Source organism: Rhincodon typus, chromosome 35 (assembly GCF_021869965.1).
Source record: "Rhincodon typus isolate 14 chromosome 35, sRhiTyp1.1, whole genome shotgun sequence".
NCBI lineage: Eukaryota > Metazoa > Chordata > Chondrichthyes > Orectolobiformes > Rhincodontidae > Rhincodon > Rhincodon typus.
Window position 1 is genome coordinate 19,502,524 of NC_063366.1, and position 18,516 is coordinate 19,521,039.

Here is an 18,516-nt window from a genome sequence, read left to right on the forward strand (position 1 = left end):
AAGGAACAGATCAGAGAGATGCAATGAGGCTAGTGTGTGAATTGATTCTTGTACCATGCTCCTGAGTGTTTGGGTTTTTGTGTAATGTCTCATGTTCATTCCTGTTACTGTGCATATGTAGCATTTCACTCCAATTCCTGTAAATGTGAATGAATAGGAATGTACACATGTAAGAGATATTTTGGTCTGTTAGTTACTGTGTATGTGTGTCTCATGTTTCACTACAATTCCTGGTATTCTTCAAGTCCATTCTGAGGTGTTTTTTTCTCTCCATAACAGCTAGATGGCAGCATGGTTGGAGCTGTTTGCTTGAAGGTGATGATTGCTCGTAAACAGCTAATGCTGGAAACAGCCACAGGGAAGTCGGTTTGGGGGAGCCTAGGTAGGAGAACTTTGCAAGTTCATATTCCGGGCAGAGTCTGTGATTGTGTTAATGATGTCATGGTTCATGTCTCTGTAACAGGCTACTGAGGTGAAACAATGAGTGTGTGTTTTGGGTTGATGGCTGTCAGTAATTCATACCTCGCAAAAATGTTGTTCCCCTTGAAAATACTATTGCCTTGTTAACGAGAGTTCAAAGCTGACAGTCAAATATGTCTCGCAACTTGATCCTATTATTGTGTTCAACCAAGTCTTTGTATGTTGTGGCTCATAGACATTGCCTGTCTTGGAATAATTATCATTCTTATTAAGCCTTTCGCTCGTAGCTGGAGATGTAGCCACAGTCGATCACAGGACCGGGAGGAGGCCATTGAGCCCCTTTAGCCTCTTTTACCATTCAGTGAGGTTGTAGCTGATCTAACTTCATAGGCCTGCCTTTGCCCTGTGTCTCTTAATATCTCTGGTCAAGGAAAATCTAACATCTACTATCATTTGGGGAAGAAGCGTTCCAAAATTCTGCCACTTTTCGCCAAAATATTTCCAATTTCACTACCTAGCAATCTGCCTCTAGTATTTAATCCCTACTCCCAGATTTCCCAACTGCAGGAATAATTTCCCTCTATCTTCCCTATCTGCAGTCCTCAATATCTTGAAAATTTGAGGTGGAGATGATGGCGTAGTGGCGATATCACTAGACTGCTAATCCAGAGGACCAGATTAATGTTCTGCAGACATGGATTGAAATGGGCTCAGATCCCACCATGAGAACATGGGCAATTTGTGTTCAAGGGCCTGTTTCCATGCTGAGATGTCTGAAACTCTATGACAACTAGTGGAATTTAAATACAATGAGTAAATCATGAATATAAATCTATTGTTGTAAAATCCCATCTGATTCACTGATGTCATTTTATCAAAGGAAATCTGTCGTCCTAAATATGACTAGATCCACAGAAACACTGAAATGCTCCCTGAAGGGCTTAACGAAGCACTTTAATTTAAGCAAAACAAATACTGGCCTTTCCAGTGTTGCCTACATCCTATAAAAAGAATAAACAATTAAATTCCAAGTAATCAGGCATCAGTTTGTACAATATTGTCATGCAGCAGTTTGGTCCTCATTCCATCAATTCTAAATCAAACACTTCAATCTTTATGGGCCTCTAGTTATGCACACTCTCCTAGAATCCATTCAGTTTTAGTAAGAACACTCCCATCCCGCCTAAAAATGAGATTGTGCCTACAGATGCCAACTTGAAACATATCATCCTGACCTGATTGTCCAACTTGACTGACTACTTTAGGCCTGTTGCAAACGAGCATTAATTACACACTTGCTGCATTTTTGCAGAGGCTAAAGAGGACAGTGAGCTAAATTGTACCCCGACTACTTAAACACCAAAGCATCCTGTGGATGAACAATATTAGCCATTTCATTACTTCTAGCTGCAGTATTAATCGACGAGCCAAGGTGGATCATTCACTTGGCACTTCAACTGAAGGTCGTTACATGTCCCTCAGACTTATCTTTTACATAGGTGTGCTAAGCACCCTCAGCATTGAAGATGCATATCTTTGTGGAGTCTCTTTCTGCAGTGTATTTTTTAATTCTCCATCACCATTCAGGTAGATGTGGCAAACTGCAGAATTGAGGCCTGATGCATTAGTTGCAGACTCACTTAGACTTGTCTGTTATTTGCTGTCTATGCTGTTTGACATACAATTAGTCCTGTATTATAGCTTCACCATTGGCGGGTCAATTTTAGGCATCCATGGTGCTGCTCCTGCTCGCACTTCTGCACTCGCTATTGAATTAAAGTTAATCTCCATGCTCGATGGTAATGGTAGAGTAGAGCATATGCTGAGCCTTGAAATTATAGATTATGGTTGAATACAATTCTGCTCTTGTTGATTACTCACAGTGCCTCATGTATGCCTAGTTTTGAGATGCTAGATCTGTTTGAAATCCGTCCCACTCCATTTAGTGTGGTGGTAGTGCCATTCAACACTGTGAAGAGCTTCCTCAGTCTGAAGTTGGGACTTTGTCCCCACAAGACCTGTGCATTGATCACTCTTTCTTATACTACTGTGGACAGATAGATCTGCAGCAGACAGATTGTTAAGGGTGAAGCCTTGATGTTTCCTTCACCTCCTGCTGCGGTCTGGCAGCAATGTCCTTTAGGGCTTGACAGGGGCATGCTCCTGGGAGATTGTGCTCCCCTGCCCAACCCAACCCCCATCCCACCTGATCTGTGGTAAAATAAGCAGTTAGATGTGATATACCCATTTGGGCAGGTAGACAGAACTGATGAAGGTAACATTCTGTCAAAAAGAAATATGATCTGTAGGTTTAGCACTCCCCAGCATTAGTTAGGGAATCCAGATGTGGCCAAACATAAGTAATTAAAGTAATTGAGCAATAGAAGCTGTCATTAGGATCCTAATCACAACATCATTGTGGGAATGAGGATATGCAGTTTAACCTGTATGTTTTTTGTTATGTGCCGAGATAAAGAGCAGAATGTGACTGTTTATTATTGACATGACTATATTAATGCCCTGATCAATGAATGGCAGTGGGTGCTTGTTCAAGAAATGTATACACCTGTGAATTATATTTACATGTATCACGTGAGCATGTGGAAAATTAATGTATTTGGCAAAATCACTGTCGGGCTGGTGAACCATTTCTGTTGAGCAAAGCTGGTCAAGAGCAGTAGCACGTTTGGTAATGCAACACTGAGCCTAAACCACCTGGATTCTACCCTCATGTCCCTTAGTGGGAATTGAATGCCTGTTATGCTCCTCTGTCTCAAGAGTGAAAGCACTGGACCAAGCTAAGCTTCAGGAGCGTACAGGCCTTCAGGAAAGGCAGGGAGCCAAATGTAGTTAGTGGGTTTGGAGTGTGTTATGGGGTGGGGATGTTCATGGTGACAGAATGGAAATGATAATCGCCCAATCACCCTACTCTAACAGAAGCATTTCTTTTGTCCTCAGCGGTCCAGAACAGCGCCAAAGGTTCACACCGTGACAAACGTAGCCAGGTGGTGTACAATGAGGATTTCCTGAGATAACACGGGGAGAATGCACCCAGCAAAAGAAATGTGAAGAGAATGAACGACTCCAAGCCGTACCTCTTGGGAGAAAGTGGCTCACCCACCTCCTCTGTTTTTGTATGGCCCCAACCTTTGCTAATATTATGCAAAAGAAATTTTAAAGAGAGTCACATTTAAATATGGCACAGAACTTGAGTAGTGTTGCTGAAAACAGAAATGCTGTTGAAGATTTTTGTCTTGCCCTCATGAGGACAATCATACTAGAATGCCCTGTTTCAAAGCACAAACAATTTATACTGAATGAACAAGATACTGATAGATTGTCCAGTAGACTCTGAATGGTTCAGGCATTGCTATGGAGAATACACCAGGAATGACTATCCCCCAAGTTTTTCTTTAAATTTCGTGAAAGCAAGCCAATTCTGATTGGTCAAGGCATTGCCATGGGGAACGCTTCCAGCAATTGTTGTCCCACGTGCTTTAGTTTAATTGAAAAATACACAGAACCTCACCTGTTTTGTTCTGTTTGCAGAGATTGGGAACTTGGTTATCAACATATGTAGCTTCAAGCAAATGCAAGGAATTGTAAACTCAACTGAAGATCTTAAGTTACTTCTTAATGTTGTTCTCAGTACATTTATGTTTCTTCAAAAAAAGTGGCGCCCTACCATGGAATAATACCTAATGTTGAATATTGTGTTCTGAGTTTTGCAAGCATGGATCGAGGGGTGCAGTTGGTTAAGTGTGGTCAGAACTTCTTTTTTGTAAACAGCTGAAAGAACTTGTTGTTTGACACAATCACCAGTGGTTGGGAGATCTGGCCTGCTTAATGTGCATGTTCAAAAAGTGTAGCATATGTCCCAACAATAACGGATTATATCAAACTCCCATTTAGCCTGCTCACAACAGGCAGGATACTGACCAGAGTACTTGATCAGCCTGTGCTGAGATTACGTAAATCAGATTTTCAATGTGACTCACTAATGCTTGCCAGAAGCTACAAAGATTCATGAGCAGGGCCCTTCTACAGGCAAAATAAAATCTGGTCAGGCAATGGAATTTCAGTTAAACCAAAGAATGACAGACGGTGACTCCCTGCTGCTTTCCAATAGCAATGCCTCAAGCAAACAGAGTGAACTTGCTTTGATTGAATTTAAGCAAAACCTTGGAAGGTAACTGTTCCCTGGTGCATTCTGAATGGCTACACCTCAATCAGACTTTACTTGCCAACTGATACCCTTTTCTCATGCAGTTTATATTGTTGTTCCCTTTAAAATGCGGCATTCTTGTGTCTGGCCTGATGAGTGTAAGATGAAAATGTTTAGCAGCATATCTCTTTCTAAGCAAATACTGGAGTAGCAAATGCTAAGAGTCAATCTTTGCATGTCCAGTCTGCGTGTTTCAAGAGTGGGCCTGGAAACACCCATCCTCTTTCTTCATCTGACTTGAGAGCAGGATAGTGCTGCCTGGCTTCTGAAAACCCGACCAGCTCTGATTGGCCAGTCAGTTCCACTGTCACCCACTACAGTCCAGCTTTAACAAATATAGGAAATGTTCTTTGTGCTTACCAATCGTCTCCTTGTTCATCGACCTTGGCCATTGGGAATGGGCTCTTTTCGAGAGCTTTTTAGCCTCTCCTGATGAGTTTAATCTTTCAGTCGTGGTATTATCTTTGAGAATTGCATTTTAGAGATTCTACCAGTGCCACCCTTTCCTTTATTTTCTGTCATCAAGTCCGACTGTATGGATACCTGTGCTCCTAACTGGATCCCAACAGGGGTTAAGTTATCGGTTGAATCGGGGAATTTGTGCTGCACCCCCTCCAGGCCTAGCATATTCCTCCTGTGAGTGTTCTAGTGTTGGTGGTACCTGTGCCAGGAGTGTGGGGAGCTAGCAGCATTAGTGCCTACGAATCCCGTAAAATATGACTGGATAGTAAATACAGGGATCACGTCAAGGTAGGGGATGAGTTTCAGATGTGGTTTTAGTAGGTGAATGGGTGATCTGAATGTCACACTATATAAGCACATGCGCAGGCTTTTATTCCTCAGGTAGTTTGATTCCACCATTCTTGTGGCTAGTCATTCTGAGAGTTCATGCAGCTTTGTGCGCGAAACTCATTTTCTCACTGAATTGGTGTACTGATGTTCGGAAAGAATGCTTTTCAGTGGCGAGAGGGGGCATGCAACACTGAGACTAGTTCAGGTGCCCAGCTAGCAAACCAGTATCCCATCCTCGGTACATACTGCATTGGTTGTATCACTGCAATCCAATATAGGTTGAGAAGAAGAATTTTGTCTTTGGGAGGGTGAGGGTGGTCTGATTGCACTTGAGGCAGAAGGAGGTTGGGATCGAGCCTAATTCTGTGTGTTTCACACTGCCCACTCCTATCTCCATCCCCTGCTACCATCCTTACCCCTACCCTAAACCAAAAGTGGCAGATATTCCATCAGGTGCCCATTAATCTTTCAGTGTTGGCAGAAGAAACATACAGTACGTAACAGGGCCACTGTCACAAAACGAAGTAACCATTTGCAAATTTGGGACCTTGCTTGGAATGCTTGAAGTTCCCAAAAAACATCCAATTGTAAATATTGCATCATTTGTTTTTATTAAAATAACTGTTAGAATATTCTACTTGATTGTGTAGTTTGTTGTGTAAGGGCCGAATGGGTAAATGCAGCAATTTTGCATCTATTTTCCATTGTGGATGCTCTTTAACTGAGCTTTAGGAATGACCACTGTGGATAGTATAGAACTCTGAGCTGGCAATGTTAATGCTTATCTGGATGTGTGCAGCTGTTAATGTTTGAGCATCTTGCCACTGTGTAGGACAATGCAAACCCTCTTGATTGGGACCTTCCCAACATATGAAATAGTTATTCTGTCCACCACTAGTGTGTACCATGTACAAGATGTACTTCAGCAACTTGCCACTCCACCTTGGACAGCAATTTTCAAGCCTACTACATACCCCATCCTACATGGTAACATACACATGAGAATAATATTATCTGCAAGTTTCCTTCAAGCCACACAGCCAACTGACTTGGAACGATATCGCCGTTCCCTTACTGTTCCTGGATCAAACACCTTGAGCTCCCTAACTGTACTGGGATGTATCAACACCATAAGGGCTAAAGCAGTTCAGGAAAACATCCCGCTACAGTGTTCCCAAATGTACTTAGGGTTGGACAATAAGTGCAAGGCCTTGGCTTGTGATGCTCACATCCCAAACGTGATTGCACAGCATTGAGAACTGGTACAGATCAAACTTGCCCAGTGGCTGGTACAAATGTCAAAGTGTTAAAAGTTTCCAGCTGAAGGCACATGGTAACCAATGGTGAAAAGATGAAAATCAGGGATGTGAAAGAGTTTAGAATTGGAGGAGCACAAAGATCACGCTGAAAATCCAGTTCATACTCTGTTAATGCAGCATATAATAATTCCTTACGTGTAGTTCAATTGCGATATAGGTACCAATACTCAAATCAGGGGTTCACAAGTATGTTGATTGCTCATGAGCCTCGGTAAGATGAAGCCAAAGTTCCCAAGGAGCTACAAGATTTTGTAAACTTCATGGGCTTATTTACATTGGGCAAATGTAGATAGGATCTTGGCATCACTTTCAGTGCCTATGCTGCTGATATGTGAATGTGTTTAGTAATTGACCGCTGTCATTTGTTTTGCGAGCCCATTAATGTTTCGACTGGTTGGTTATAGCCAAGATAGTTAATACCCTGTATTCGGAATCTTACCCCTTCTCAGTACAATACACCCATAATTCATATATTAATTACTCCCTGTATGTTTGTCACTGATTTACTGTATGCCTGTTTTATTATTTACCTTCCCAAAATGTGTCAGATACTGCTGCCCTTCAGATTTTTAAAATATGGCTTTATCAGTGTCCAATTCTCTGCTACATTTATGCTTACGTCCCCTCTTTCGACACTCCAAATTAACGTTTTTCTCCAAAATGATCCTTCATTAAATAATTCTGGATAATTTGCATTGCTGATCTGAATAATTACTAGATGTACTTTATCAATAGCCTGTTGTTAGCTTTCTGCTAGTTATTTTGTTGAGGTCAGTGACTGTCCTTGCTCTTATACAAGCCCAGGGAATACATGATAAATTGTAGGACCCTGGGAAACACTGAGGATCAGAGGACCTTCGTGTGCATGTACACCAATCCCTTAATGTAGCACACAGGTAGATGAAATGATTAAGAAGGCATTTGGGATATTTGCCTTTATCAGCCAAGGTACAGAGTGTAAGAGCAGGGAAGTTATGCTGGAACTGTCTAAAACGTTAGACAGGCCATAGCTAGAGTATTGTGTGCAGTTCTGGAATCCACATTTTAAGAGGGATGTGCTTGCACTGGAGAGGGTGCAGAGGAGATTTACCAAGGTGTTGCCAGAGTCTTAGTTATGAAGAGGGATTCGATAGACTGGGCGAAAAACTAAAAGAGCTGCAGATGCTGAGCTGTGAAGAAGGGTCACTGGACCCGAAATGTTAATTCTGCTTTCTCTCCACAGATGCTGGCAAACCTGCTGAGTTTTTTTCAGCAATTTCTGTGTTTATTTGTGTTAGACAGACTGGGGTTGTTTTAATTAGAGGGTAGGAGACTGAGAGGGTCATAATTGAGATAAATATAATTATGACAGGTGGAGATAGGGTAGACAGGAAAAAACCTTTTTGTTAAAAGCAGTGATTTGACTAGTAGTAATGACTTAGACCCATGTGCTGAAAGACCCAGTGATATCTATGCTCTTTGTTTTTGTAGTGTTGGGCAGCCTGTGTAGTTGACTTACCAGCATACTCAAAGTCTTTTCAGAGGTTCATAGAATCCATACAGTATGGAATCAGGCCCTTTGGCCCATCAACCACACTGACCCTCTGAAGAGCATCCTACCCAGGCCCATTCCCTGACCGTGTCCCTGCGTTTCCCATGGCTAATCCACCTAGCCCGCACACCCTGGACACTATGGGCAATTTAGCCTGGCCAATCCACCTAACCTGCACATCTTTGGACTGTGGGAGGAAACCCAAGCAGACACTGGGAGAATGTGCGAGCTCCACGCATACAGTCACCAAGGGTGGAATTGAACTCAGGTCCCTGCTGCCATGAAGTGGCATTGCTAACCACTGAGCCACCATGTCACCCCTTCGCTTGCTAGGTTCGCTTGCTTCTTTTGAAAAAGAGGTGAGCGCAATTTGCCCAGGACTGTAAGATGCTATAGAAGGTTGTTTGCACAGCCCAGACCATCAGGGAAGCTAAGTTCCCATCCATGGACTCCATTCACATGTCTGCTTGCTGCGGAAAGGCTGCCAACATCATCGAAGACTCATCCCATCCCAGTAATGCTTTCCCAAAACCTCTTCTGTCAGGCAGAAGATACAGAAGCTAGAACACATGCGCCAGCAAGTTCAAGAACAACTTCTCTGCCATTATTAGACCAATGAATGGACTCTGTAACTTCAAATAATGTTGATCTTGTTAATGTTGTTCTGGCTTCCTGCATGTCCTGTGCAGTGTAACCTGTATGCCTCAGTCTGCCCTAATTTTTTCATCCTATGATCTGTATGTCCTTGCTTACTATGATCTGCCTGTACTGCTCAAAAACAAAGTTTTTCACTGTATTTAGGTACGTGTGACAATAAATCAAATCAATCAATTAGGACTGGTCATTAAGTTAGGGTCTTGGCAATGGTCTCTACGGCATGACCACTGCTATTGGCACAAATCTGGATACTGTGATCACTTGAAATTTACAGAAAACCAAGAAAGAATTGATTCACCTGGACAGCCATGAAATGGGTGACTTGCGCAATGTAAACCTGTCGATCGCTATTTGTGATTCACCGATTGCCATTTGTCACTGTGAAGGAATGCAATTGGTAAGTATCCATTCAAATTACATCTTAGAAAGAAAAAGCCCTTCAAGCTGTATGTCTTCACAATCAGCATTGCATTTTGACAGAAAGCAGGGAGGATATAATTATGTATAATCTTTGTAAAAACCTAGCTAGGTGAAGTCCACTACCATGACCGGTTTCAGATCATCGAAAGGCACAATTCATTTTTATTTAAAACTCCCGGCAATAATACAGAAAAGCTCGTCCTGATTTAAAACCAAACATGTTTAAAGCCTACACCTTTCAGTACAAATCAAGCCTAATTTGATTCTTTTGCTTGTTTCCCCACAACTGTTAATAATCATCTTTTCAACAAACCAACCGATTAATTTTAAAAGAAGTTATGGATTATGCTTCAAATATGGTTCATAAAATAGAGTCTTCATTCTAATTATCTTCACTGTAAAGAATTTCTAATTCATTTTCTGAAATCTTGAATGCTGTCTCTTTTAATCACCTTACCAGAATCCACTTCAGGATTGCTTGACCACTTTTTTTCTTGGTAATTGGAAGGGATTTTTTTTGGGTGCGGGTGGGAGGTTTGTGATGAGGAGAAGACTGTTTACAACACTGAGGGGAAGAGGCTGTGATTTGGGGAACAGCCTCAGACACACATGATGAGCGCAATATTGGAGTAACTGATTGACTGAGCTACAGTCAGAGTAGGGACATTTATCTCCCCAAATGAAATGACTGATGTTAGTTCCACTCGTAATATTCCTGAATGAAAAAATTGGCCCCAAACTGTCAGCCCTTCCCCTGTTATCAGCATTAAAGACTGCATAATTCTTGTCTGGAATTGTTTCATTCAAAGATTTGAAATTACGTTGCTGTTCGATTTTGATGGTTGACAAGAGACAGTCCCAGTCAAATGATGATAACCCAGCAACAGGAAAGGTTTAGGAGACTCCTCTCCCATTCAATTGTCACGTAATTTCTTATAGTCCTTGGGCATCCATTTCATCCTGACATATCTGATATATTTGGCTGGCTTTCGATCCCAGCAATACTCGGGAGATAAGAGCTTGGCAGGTTTGTGATCCAGAAAGTAACGGTTCAAGTGGCTCTCGTCATGCCAGATCGCCTCGACACCTCTGCTTTTATCTCTGATGATCCCATCGAGGCAGCTCCTAGTCAGGTTGAAAACCATGTCAGGTGTGCCTCCGAAAACAGCAGCGTGATAATAGAAGTCTCCCTCATCTGATGCAATGTAAGCTGCTGAGTTCGGTCTACGCTCATAGGTGAATTGGTTGCGGCTGGCAGTGAGGAATGCAGAGTGGATCTGAGCGATCGAGTCTGCCAAAGCTTCCGTCCCAAAGCGCCCCACAAAGACCTGGTCGACATCAAAGCAGAAGAGGTAGGTGACCTCAAAACGGATCTTATCCTGGATAAGGTCGTTGATTTGCTGCATCCGCATCATGCTGATGTCCTGCCAGCGCGATTGTTTGGGAACATTGATCACGTTCATGGTCCGTCCCGGAGACATCTTCAAGGCAGGGACTTTGCTGTCATTGTCTACCATCACGTAGTAGATCACCTGGAATCCTGTCATGAAGTGCTGCTCTGCCGACTCCAAGAAATCCTTCAGATACCTGTCAACGTATCTGATGGGGAGGACAACAAAGGTCAAAAATTCTTCCAATCCTAAAGGTGTCTCTAAAAACTACATTTTTGTTCTTTATCCTGCTTCAGATGACATTGACAGAAAGTAGTCAATTTCAAATTCTCACTTGGAATGAGCAGAGGTCAAATTTCCATAGGTGAGCATGAAGTGTGTGGGATAGGTCATTTCACCTATCAAAAGACAACTGGGTGAATATTTTCAGGATTAGGATGTGTGTCAGGATTAGGGTAGCACTGGAATTCGTTTTATTTGTTTGTTCGTAAGAGTTAGGAATCATGACACAAGGATCTGGAGAAAGCAGGACAGTGGACTGGTGCATTACTTTTCCATGCTGTATAACTCTATGACTCGATGACTATGGGGAGAGGACATAATTGTGAGATTAGTTTGGGATTCTTACTATGGGGAGACTACAGGGCAATAGGATTAATTTGGGATTGGCACAGGGTTGTGGGGAATATGGCAGCTGCAGAATTAAGTTGGGATTGAGACAAGGTTATTGGGCAATAGGAGAGCAGTGGGACTAATTTAGAACTGATACAGGGCTGTGGGAAATAGGGGAGGGCACAGTGGGATTGACTTCATACTGAGCAAGGTTCTTGGGAAACAATGGGGCAGTGGAATTAATTTGGGATTGATATTCGGATACGGGTCAGATATGAATCTGTGCAGTGAGTTTTCACATTGGATCAATATTAAATTAGTTAGTTGATTAATTAGACAAATTAGAGGGTATCAGAAATGCAAATCTGACAGCTAGTCTCTCTACCTTACCGTCCAATTGCAAAAACGGTCAGGCCAATCACCACCTTCTTCTGAATGTAGAATTCATCACGTTCCACTGGGTTAAAGGTCCCTTCCCACATAATAGGAGCACCCCATGAGGTCTTTGTCTGCTGATCGGTAACAGCACTTCAAACAGAACAAAGATGTTAGCAGCCATAGTCAAGCAAGGGGTCTTCATCACAAGATATTTTCTTTTAATGCTCTCCAATGGTTTAAACTCAGGTACCAACATATTCCAAAGAAAGGTTCGCAGTGAGGGTCAGAGATTTGCCCAGCTTCTCAAAGTAAGTCATGCCATGAGCATATATTTAAAGTTGCGTCAAAGAAATTGTGAACTATTATGGTTTAGAATCTGTTTGCTCTTAAATTTGGTTGCTTTCTGTGAAGATTATCAGAAGTAGGCTATGGTGCTGGAATAGTAGTGTAGTGATAATGTCACTAGACTAGCAATCCAGAGGCATGGACAATGCTTCCACTTGTGAGGGAACATAAAATGAACTGGAGGCAGAAATGTGCAGACAAATTAGGGCACAAACCAATATAGAATAATAATCCCATGCGGCATTTCAACTACCCAGATATCAATTGAATAGAAGAGGTAGGTAAAGGGAATTAGGAAATGAAATTTCTCCAAAATGTGCAATATTTCTTTCAAAACCAATATTTAAAAACACCAACAAAGGAAGATTTGTTACTGAATCTGGTAATGATGAATGGACTGAAGCAGGTATGAGAAATATAAGCTGAGGAACATTTAAACAATAGTGGCCATAATATAATATGCTTTAAGATAGTACTAGAGAAGGACATAAGTATGATGAAAACCTGATCAGTAAAAGCTAATTTTGTGGGATTGAGAATAGAACCTGTCAAAATAAAATTGGCCAACATATCAGCAAAAAATACTGAGGGACAACAATGGAAAACATTTAAAATGGTATTCAACAGAGTGTGGGAAAAAATATTTCATTAAAACAAATGATCAAACCAACCTCTAGTCAGACTCTATGAGTAAATAACGTATAAAGGAACAACCAAGAAGAAAGCAAAAACATACATAAAATACATAGGCAGCAGAGGAGAGGATGATGAGACAATATGAAGGATTAGGATAGCAGTACAGTATGGGGCAGCATGGTGGCTCAGTGATTAGCACTGCTATCCTCACAGCACCAGGGACCCAGGTTCAATTCCAGCCTTGGGTGACTGTGTGGAATTTTTACAGTCATCCTGTGTCTGTGTGGGTTTCCTCTTGAGTGCTCTGGTTTTCTCTCCCAGGCCAAAGATGTGGATTGGCCATGGGAAATTCAGGATTACAGGAATAGGTTGGGGGTTGAACCTGGGTGGGATGCTCTTTGAAGAGTTAGTGTGGACTTGTTGGGCCAAATGGCCTGTTTCCACACTGTAGAGATTCTATGATTCACTAAAAGAAAACAGTGTTAGGAAGGCAAAGAGGAACAATTAAATTCAATCTCTTTAGTAATATATTGAATTTTTTTTTCTAGTATGTCAGTGAAAATGGAAGTATGTGATGGGAATAGGATCATAAGGGAGAGACACATTATTCCATAGATACAACAGAGAGGTGGCAGAAGTATCAAATAATTATTTTCTTTCATTTTTAATCAGGCAGATATAACCTTTGAAGATAATATTGAATGATAAAATGAGAAATGAGATAAGTGAATTTAAAATAAAGAAAGGTGTATGAAATAAACTAAACAACTCAAAGAGGATAAAGTCCTGTTCCAGGTAGATTGATTCCATATATTTTTATGTAGAACCTAGAAAAGTGATAATAAAGGCATTACTGCTCATATCTAATAATGCTTTAGATAAAGGTGCAGGAGCAGACGGTTGGTGATAGCAAATGTAATGAAATATTAACAAAAGGTGACAGAGCATGGACCAGTAAGTTTAATATAACTGGCAGGGAAGTAATGGAATCCTTCTCAAAGGAGAGAATAAAAGAACATCTAGAAAGGAGAAGTGTTATAATAATTGTCAGCATGGATTTCAAAAAGGAAAGTCCTGTTTGACCAACCTTATCTACTTTTTTTGTGGAAGTAGATGTAATTTATCTAGATTTCTAAAAGACTTTCAATCCCAAATTAGACTCACAAATAAGATCCGTGAATGTGACTAAGGGGACATGTGGAAGAATGTGGTTAGTGGCTGATTTTAAGACAGAAAGCAGAGCATGGGAGTAAAGGATAGTTATTCAGAGTGAAAGAAGTTGGGATACAATGCTCCACAAGGATCAGCTCTGGAACTGTTGCTGTTCACAATTTACCTGAATGATTTGTACTTTGAAATCAAAAACGCAACTTCTAAATTTAAAGATTGCATCAAATTGTAGAGGGCCAGGGATGTAACTAACCATAAGACCATAAGTTTCTGGGTCCACTGTTGTTTATCTTTTACATAAACAATTTGGGAGCATGGTTAGTACGTTTACAGATGACACCAAAATTGGTGGTATAGTGGAGAAGGTTATCTAAGATTACAAGGGAATTTTGATCACTTGGACTAATAGGCTGATGAGTGGCAGATCTTAATTTGGATAAATGTGAGATGTTGCATTTAAAAGGCAGGGGCTATACAGTTAATGGAGGGCACTGGGGACTGTTGTCGAAAAGGGGGGCTGAAACAGAGGATGAGAAACAGAGGATGTTGTGTCACAGATAGACTGGGTGGTTAGGAAGGTGTTGAATATGCTTGCCTTCATTGCTCTGACCATTGTGTATAGGAGTTGGGACATCATGTTGCGGTTGTTGGTGAGGCCCACATACAGTTCTGGGTGCCCTGTTATAGGAAGGATATTATTAAATTGAAGAGGGTTCAGAAAAGATTTACAATGATGTTGCAAGAATTGGAGGTTTTGATTTATAAGGAGAGGCTAGATAGACTGGGACTTTTTCTGCTGGAGCGTAGGAAGTTGAGGTGTGACCTTATTCAGGTTTATAAAATCATGAGGGGCATAGATAAGATGAATAGCAAAGATCGTTTCCTGAGGGTAGGGGAGTTCAAAAATAGGAAGCATATTTTTAAGGTGAGAGGAGAAAGATTTAAAAGGGACCTGAGGGGCAACGTTTTCACACAGAGGGTGGTTCATGTGTGGAATGAAGAGGAAGGAGTAGATGCAGATAGTTACAACATTTTTTAGATGACTTTTAGACAGGAACATGAATAAGAAAGGTTTAGAGGGATGTGGGCCAAATGCAGGCAGTGGGTCTAGTTTAGTTTGAGAAAATTGATCGGCATGGATGAGTTGGACTGAAGGGTCTGCTTCTTTGCTATATGATTCTGACTCCATGACTCTTAACAGAAGTAAGCCATTCGACCCATTGAGTCTTTTCAACCATTCAAGAGATCATATGGGATCTGATAATCCTCAACTTCACTGTCTTGCCTTTTCACTGTAACCCTTGATCCCCTTATTGAATGAAACTAATCTGCCTACCTCAGCCTTGAATATACTTAATGACCCAGTCTTGAAAGTCATCTGCCATAAAGAATTCCAATGTTTCAGTATCCTGTGAGAGAAGAAATTCCTCCTCATCTCCAACTTAAATGAGCGACTTCTCACTCTGGTCCTAGACTCTCCCGCATGGGTAAACAACCTTTCCATATCTTTCATGTCCATTCCCCTATGAATCTTAAATGTTGCAATAGGGAGTCCTATCATTGAATCTGTAAATTCCAATGACTACAAGCCCAGCTTACCCAACCTCTCCCAATAAGAAAGTCTCTCCATACCCACAATCATCCTACTGAAACTTCTCTGGATTACTTCCACTGCCCGTACATTTTTACTTTAGTAAGGGCTTCAAACCTGTTCACAATATTCTAGGTGTGGTCTGATTAGTGCCCTGTATAGTTTTAGTAAGACCTTCCAATGTTTACTTCCCATTCCCTTTGAAATAAAAGCAACAGTGCATTTGCCTTTGCTCTTAAGTGTAGAACCGGGATGCTAGCTTTTTGTGGTTCATGGACAAGAACTCCCAAATTCTGCAAATATTGATTTCTGCAATCTTTCTCCATTTAAATTATACTCAACTCATTTATTTTTCCTGCCAAAGTGCATAACCTCACATTTTCTCAAATTACATTTCACCTGCCAAGTTTTCATTCACTAACTCGACCTGTTCCTATCCCTTTGTAGACTCTTCATGTCATCCTCACTACTTGCCTTCCTACCTGTTTTTGTGTAATCAGCAAACTTAAATTTAGGCCATTTTCTTCCATCATTCAAGTGTTGAATATATAGTAAATAACGGTGTCCCCAGCACTGATCCCTATGGTGTTCCATTAGTTACAGGTTGCCATCCTGAAAATGCCTCCTTTGTCTCTGTCTTTTATTCATTAGCCAATCCTCTAACCATAAGAATTTACTCATCCCAAAGCGATCTTTATATGTATTACCATATTCAATTTCTTTTGGAAATCTAAATATATTACACCTTTTGGCACCCCTCTATCTATCCTGTTTGTCATCTTCTTAAAGAACTTAAGCTAATTTGTCAGCATGATTTCCCCTTCATGAAGCCTTACTAACTCCACTTGATTATGTTATGCATTTCTGAATGTTCTGTTGTTACATCTTTGATAATGGTAAAATTTTTCAAAATAACAGATGTAAAGCTAACTAGCCTATAGTGTTTCTTGTCCCTCCCTCCCATTTTTAATAAGGGTATTACATAGGCAGTTTTCCAATTCTCTGGGACTTGTCCAGAATTTAAAGACATTTGGAAGATTGCTACAATGCAGTCACCATCTCAGTAGCTACTTCCTTTAAAATCCCACGTTGCAACCCATCAGATCCAAAAAACTTAAAGACATTCAGCTCCAATACTCTCCCTTGTACTCTCCCCAAATCTTTAGCCACTTGATTATTTGATCTCAAAATACAACCATATTGATCGTCAATACTTGCACCATATATTAGCAAGGTCACGGCAAAACACTAAGCTTTACTTCCAGAGTCAGCTAATGCAAAAGTAGGGATGTTCTGCTAGGTCTTTGGAAAATGAATGTTGGTAAGACCACACTTACGGGTTTTATGTACAGATCTGGTTACCATATTATAGAAAGGATATGGAGACACAGGAGGAAGAATTGCTAGGCTGTGTCTATTCTTTCTTGAAAAAGGAGACTGAAGGGTGACTATATAAAGCTGTTTCATATAACAAAAAGTTTTGATAGAATGTTATAGAAAGAATGTTTCCTCTTGTAGGGAGATAGAGGCCATCAATACAAAATGGTCACCAGTAAACCTAATAGGAAATTCAGAAGAATTTGTTTACCCAAAGAGCGATGAGAATGTGGACCAGAAAAAGTAAGAAGAAGCTAGACAGACGGAAGAGAAAGAAGGGAGTAAATAATTACAGTAGATCCAGATCATAAAACTTGGAGGAGGTTTCAATAGAAAGTGGCCTGTTTTTTGTGTGTACGTTCTATGTATGTAATAAAATGATTTCCAGGACTTTTGACATCTCAAAGCACTTTACAGCCAGTTAAGTATTTTGCTGTAGAATGGGGAACACGGCTTCCAGCATTTTTCGTTTAGTCCTTCATGGAATTGTGAATATTGCTGGCCAATTCAGCATTTGTTGCCTATCCTTAAATGTCTTTGACAAGGTAGCAGTGGTGAATTTCTGCATATCCGATACACAGTAGTGTGATAATGGCTAACGTCCGTCTGCAAAAAAAACCCTGAGCTTCCAGTTGAACATAGAACATAGAACATTACAGTGCAGTACAGGCCCTTCGGCCCTCAATGTTGCGCCGACCTGTGAAACCAATCTGAAGCCCATCTAACCTACACTATTTCATTATCATCCATATGTTTATCCAATGACCATTTAAATGCCCTTAAAGTTGGCGAGTCTAATACTGTTGCATGCAGGGCATTCCAAGCCCTTACTACTCTCTGAGTAAAGAACCTACCTCTGACATCTGTCCTATATCTATCACCCCTCAATTTAAAGCTATGTCCCCTTGTGCTAGCCATCACCATCTGAGGAAAAAGGGTCTCACTGTCCACCCTATCTAATCCTCTGATCATCTTGTATGTCTCTATTAAGTCACCTCTTAATCTTCTTCTCTCTAACGAAAACAGCCTCAAGTCCCTCAGCCTTTCCTCATAAGACCTTCCCTCCATACCAGGCAACATCCTGGTAAATCTCCTCTGCACCCTTTCCAATGCTTCCACATCCTTCCTCTAATGCGGCGACCAGAACTGTACGCAATACTCCAAGTGCGGCCACACCAGAGTTTTGTACAGCTGCAACATGACCTCATGGCTCTGAAACTCAATCCCTCTACCAATAAAACCTAACACACCGTACGCCTTCTTAACAACCCTATCAACCTGGGTGGCAACTTTCAGTGATCTATGCACATAGACACCGAGATCTCTCTGCTCATCCACACTACCAAGAATCTTACCATTAGCCCAGTACTCTGTATTCCTGTTACTCCTTCCAAAGTGAATCACCTCACACTTTTCCGCATTAAACTCCATTTGCCACCTCTCAGCCCAGCTCTGCAGCTTATCTATGTCCCTCTGTAACCTGCAACATCCTTCCACACTATCCACAACTCCACCAACTTTAGTGTCATCCGCAAATTTACTAACCCATCCTTTTACGCGCTCATCCAGGTCATTTATAAAAATGACAAACAGCAGTGGCCCCAAACAGATCCTTGTGGTACACCACTAGTAACTGAACTCCAGGATGAACA

At 41.1% G+C, this 18,516-nt stretch overlaps 2 protein-coding genes across 2 annotated transcripts in view; one reads left to right on the plus strand and one right to left on the minus strand.

Annotated features, from left to right (window-relative positions):
• nelfe (negative elongation factor complex member E) overlaps positions 1 to 6,069 on the plus strand; it is a 28,667-nt gene extending 22,598 nt beyond the window's left edge. Inside the window, exons 9-10 of the mRNA XM_020518329.2 lie at positions 280 to 382; positions 3,379 to 6,069. Of these exons, the coding sequence (XP_020373918.2) occupies positions 280 to 382; positions 3,379 to 3,455 (180 nt within the window). The 3' untranslated portion in view covers positions 3,456 to 6,069. The remainder of the gene's footprint in view (positions 1 to 279; positions 383 to 3,378) is intronic.
• A 4,036-nt stretch (positions 6,070 to 10,105) lies between these two features.
• The window catches only part of LOC109918400 (N-acetyllactosaminide alpha-1,3-galactosyltransferase-like), a 29,748-nt gene continuing 21,337 nt past the window's right edge, over positions 10,106 to 18,516 (minus strand). The window contains exons 4-5 of the mRNA XM_048616555.1: positions 11,758 to 11,895; positions 10,106 to 10,963 (exon numbers count right to left, since the gene is read on the minus strand). Of these exons, the coding sequence (XP_048472512.1) occupies positions 10,279 to 10,963; positions 11,758 to 11,895 (823 nt within the window). The 3' untranslated portion in view covers positions 10,106 to 10,278. The remainder of the gene's footprint in view (positions 10,964 to 11,757; positions 11,896 to 18,516) is intronic.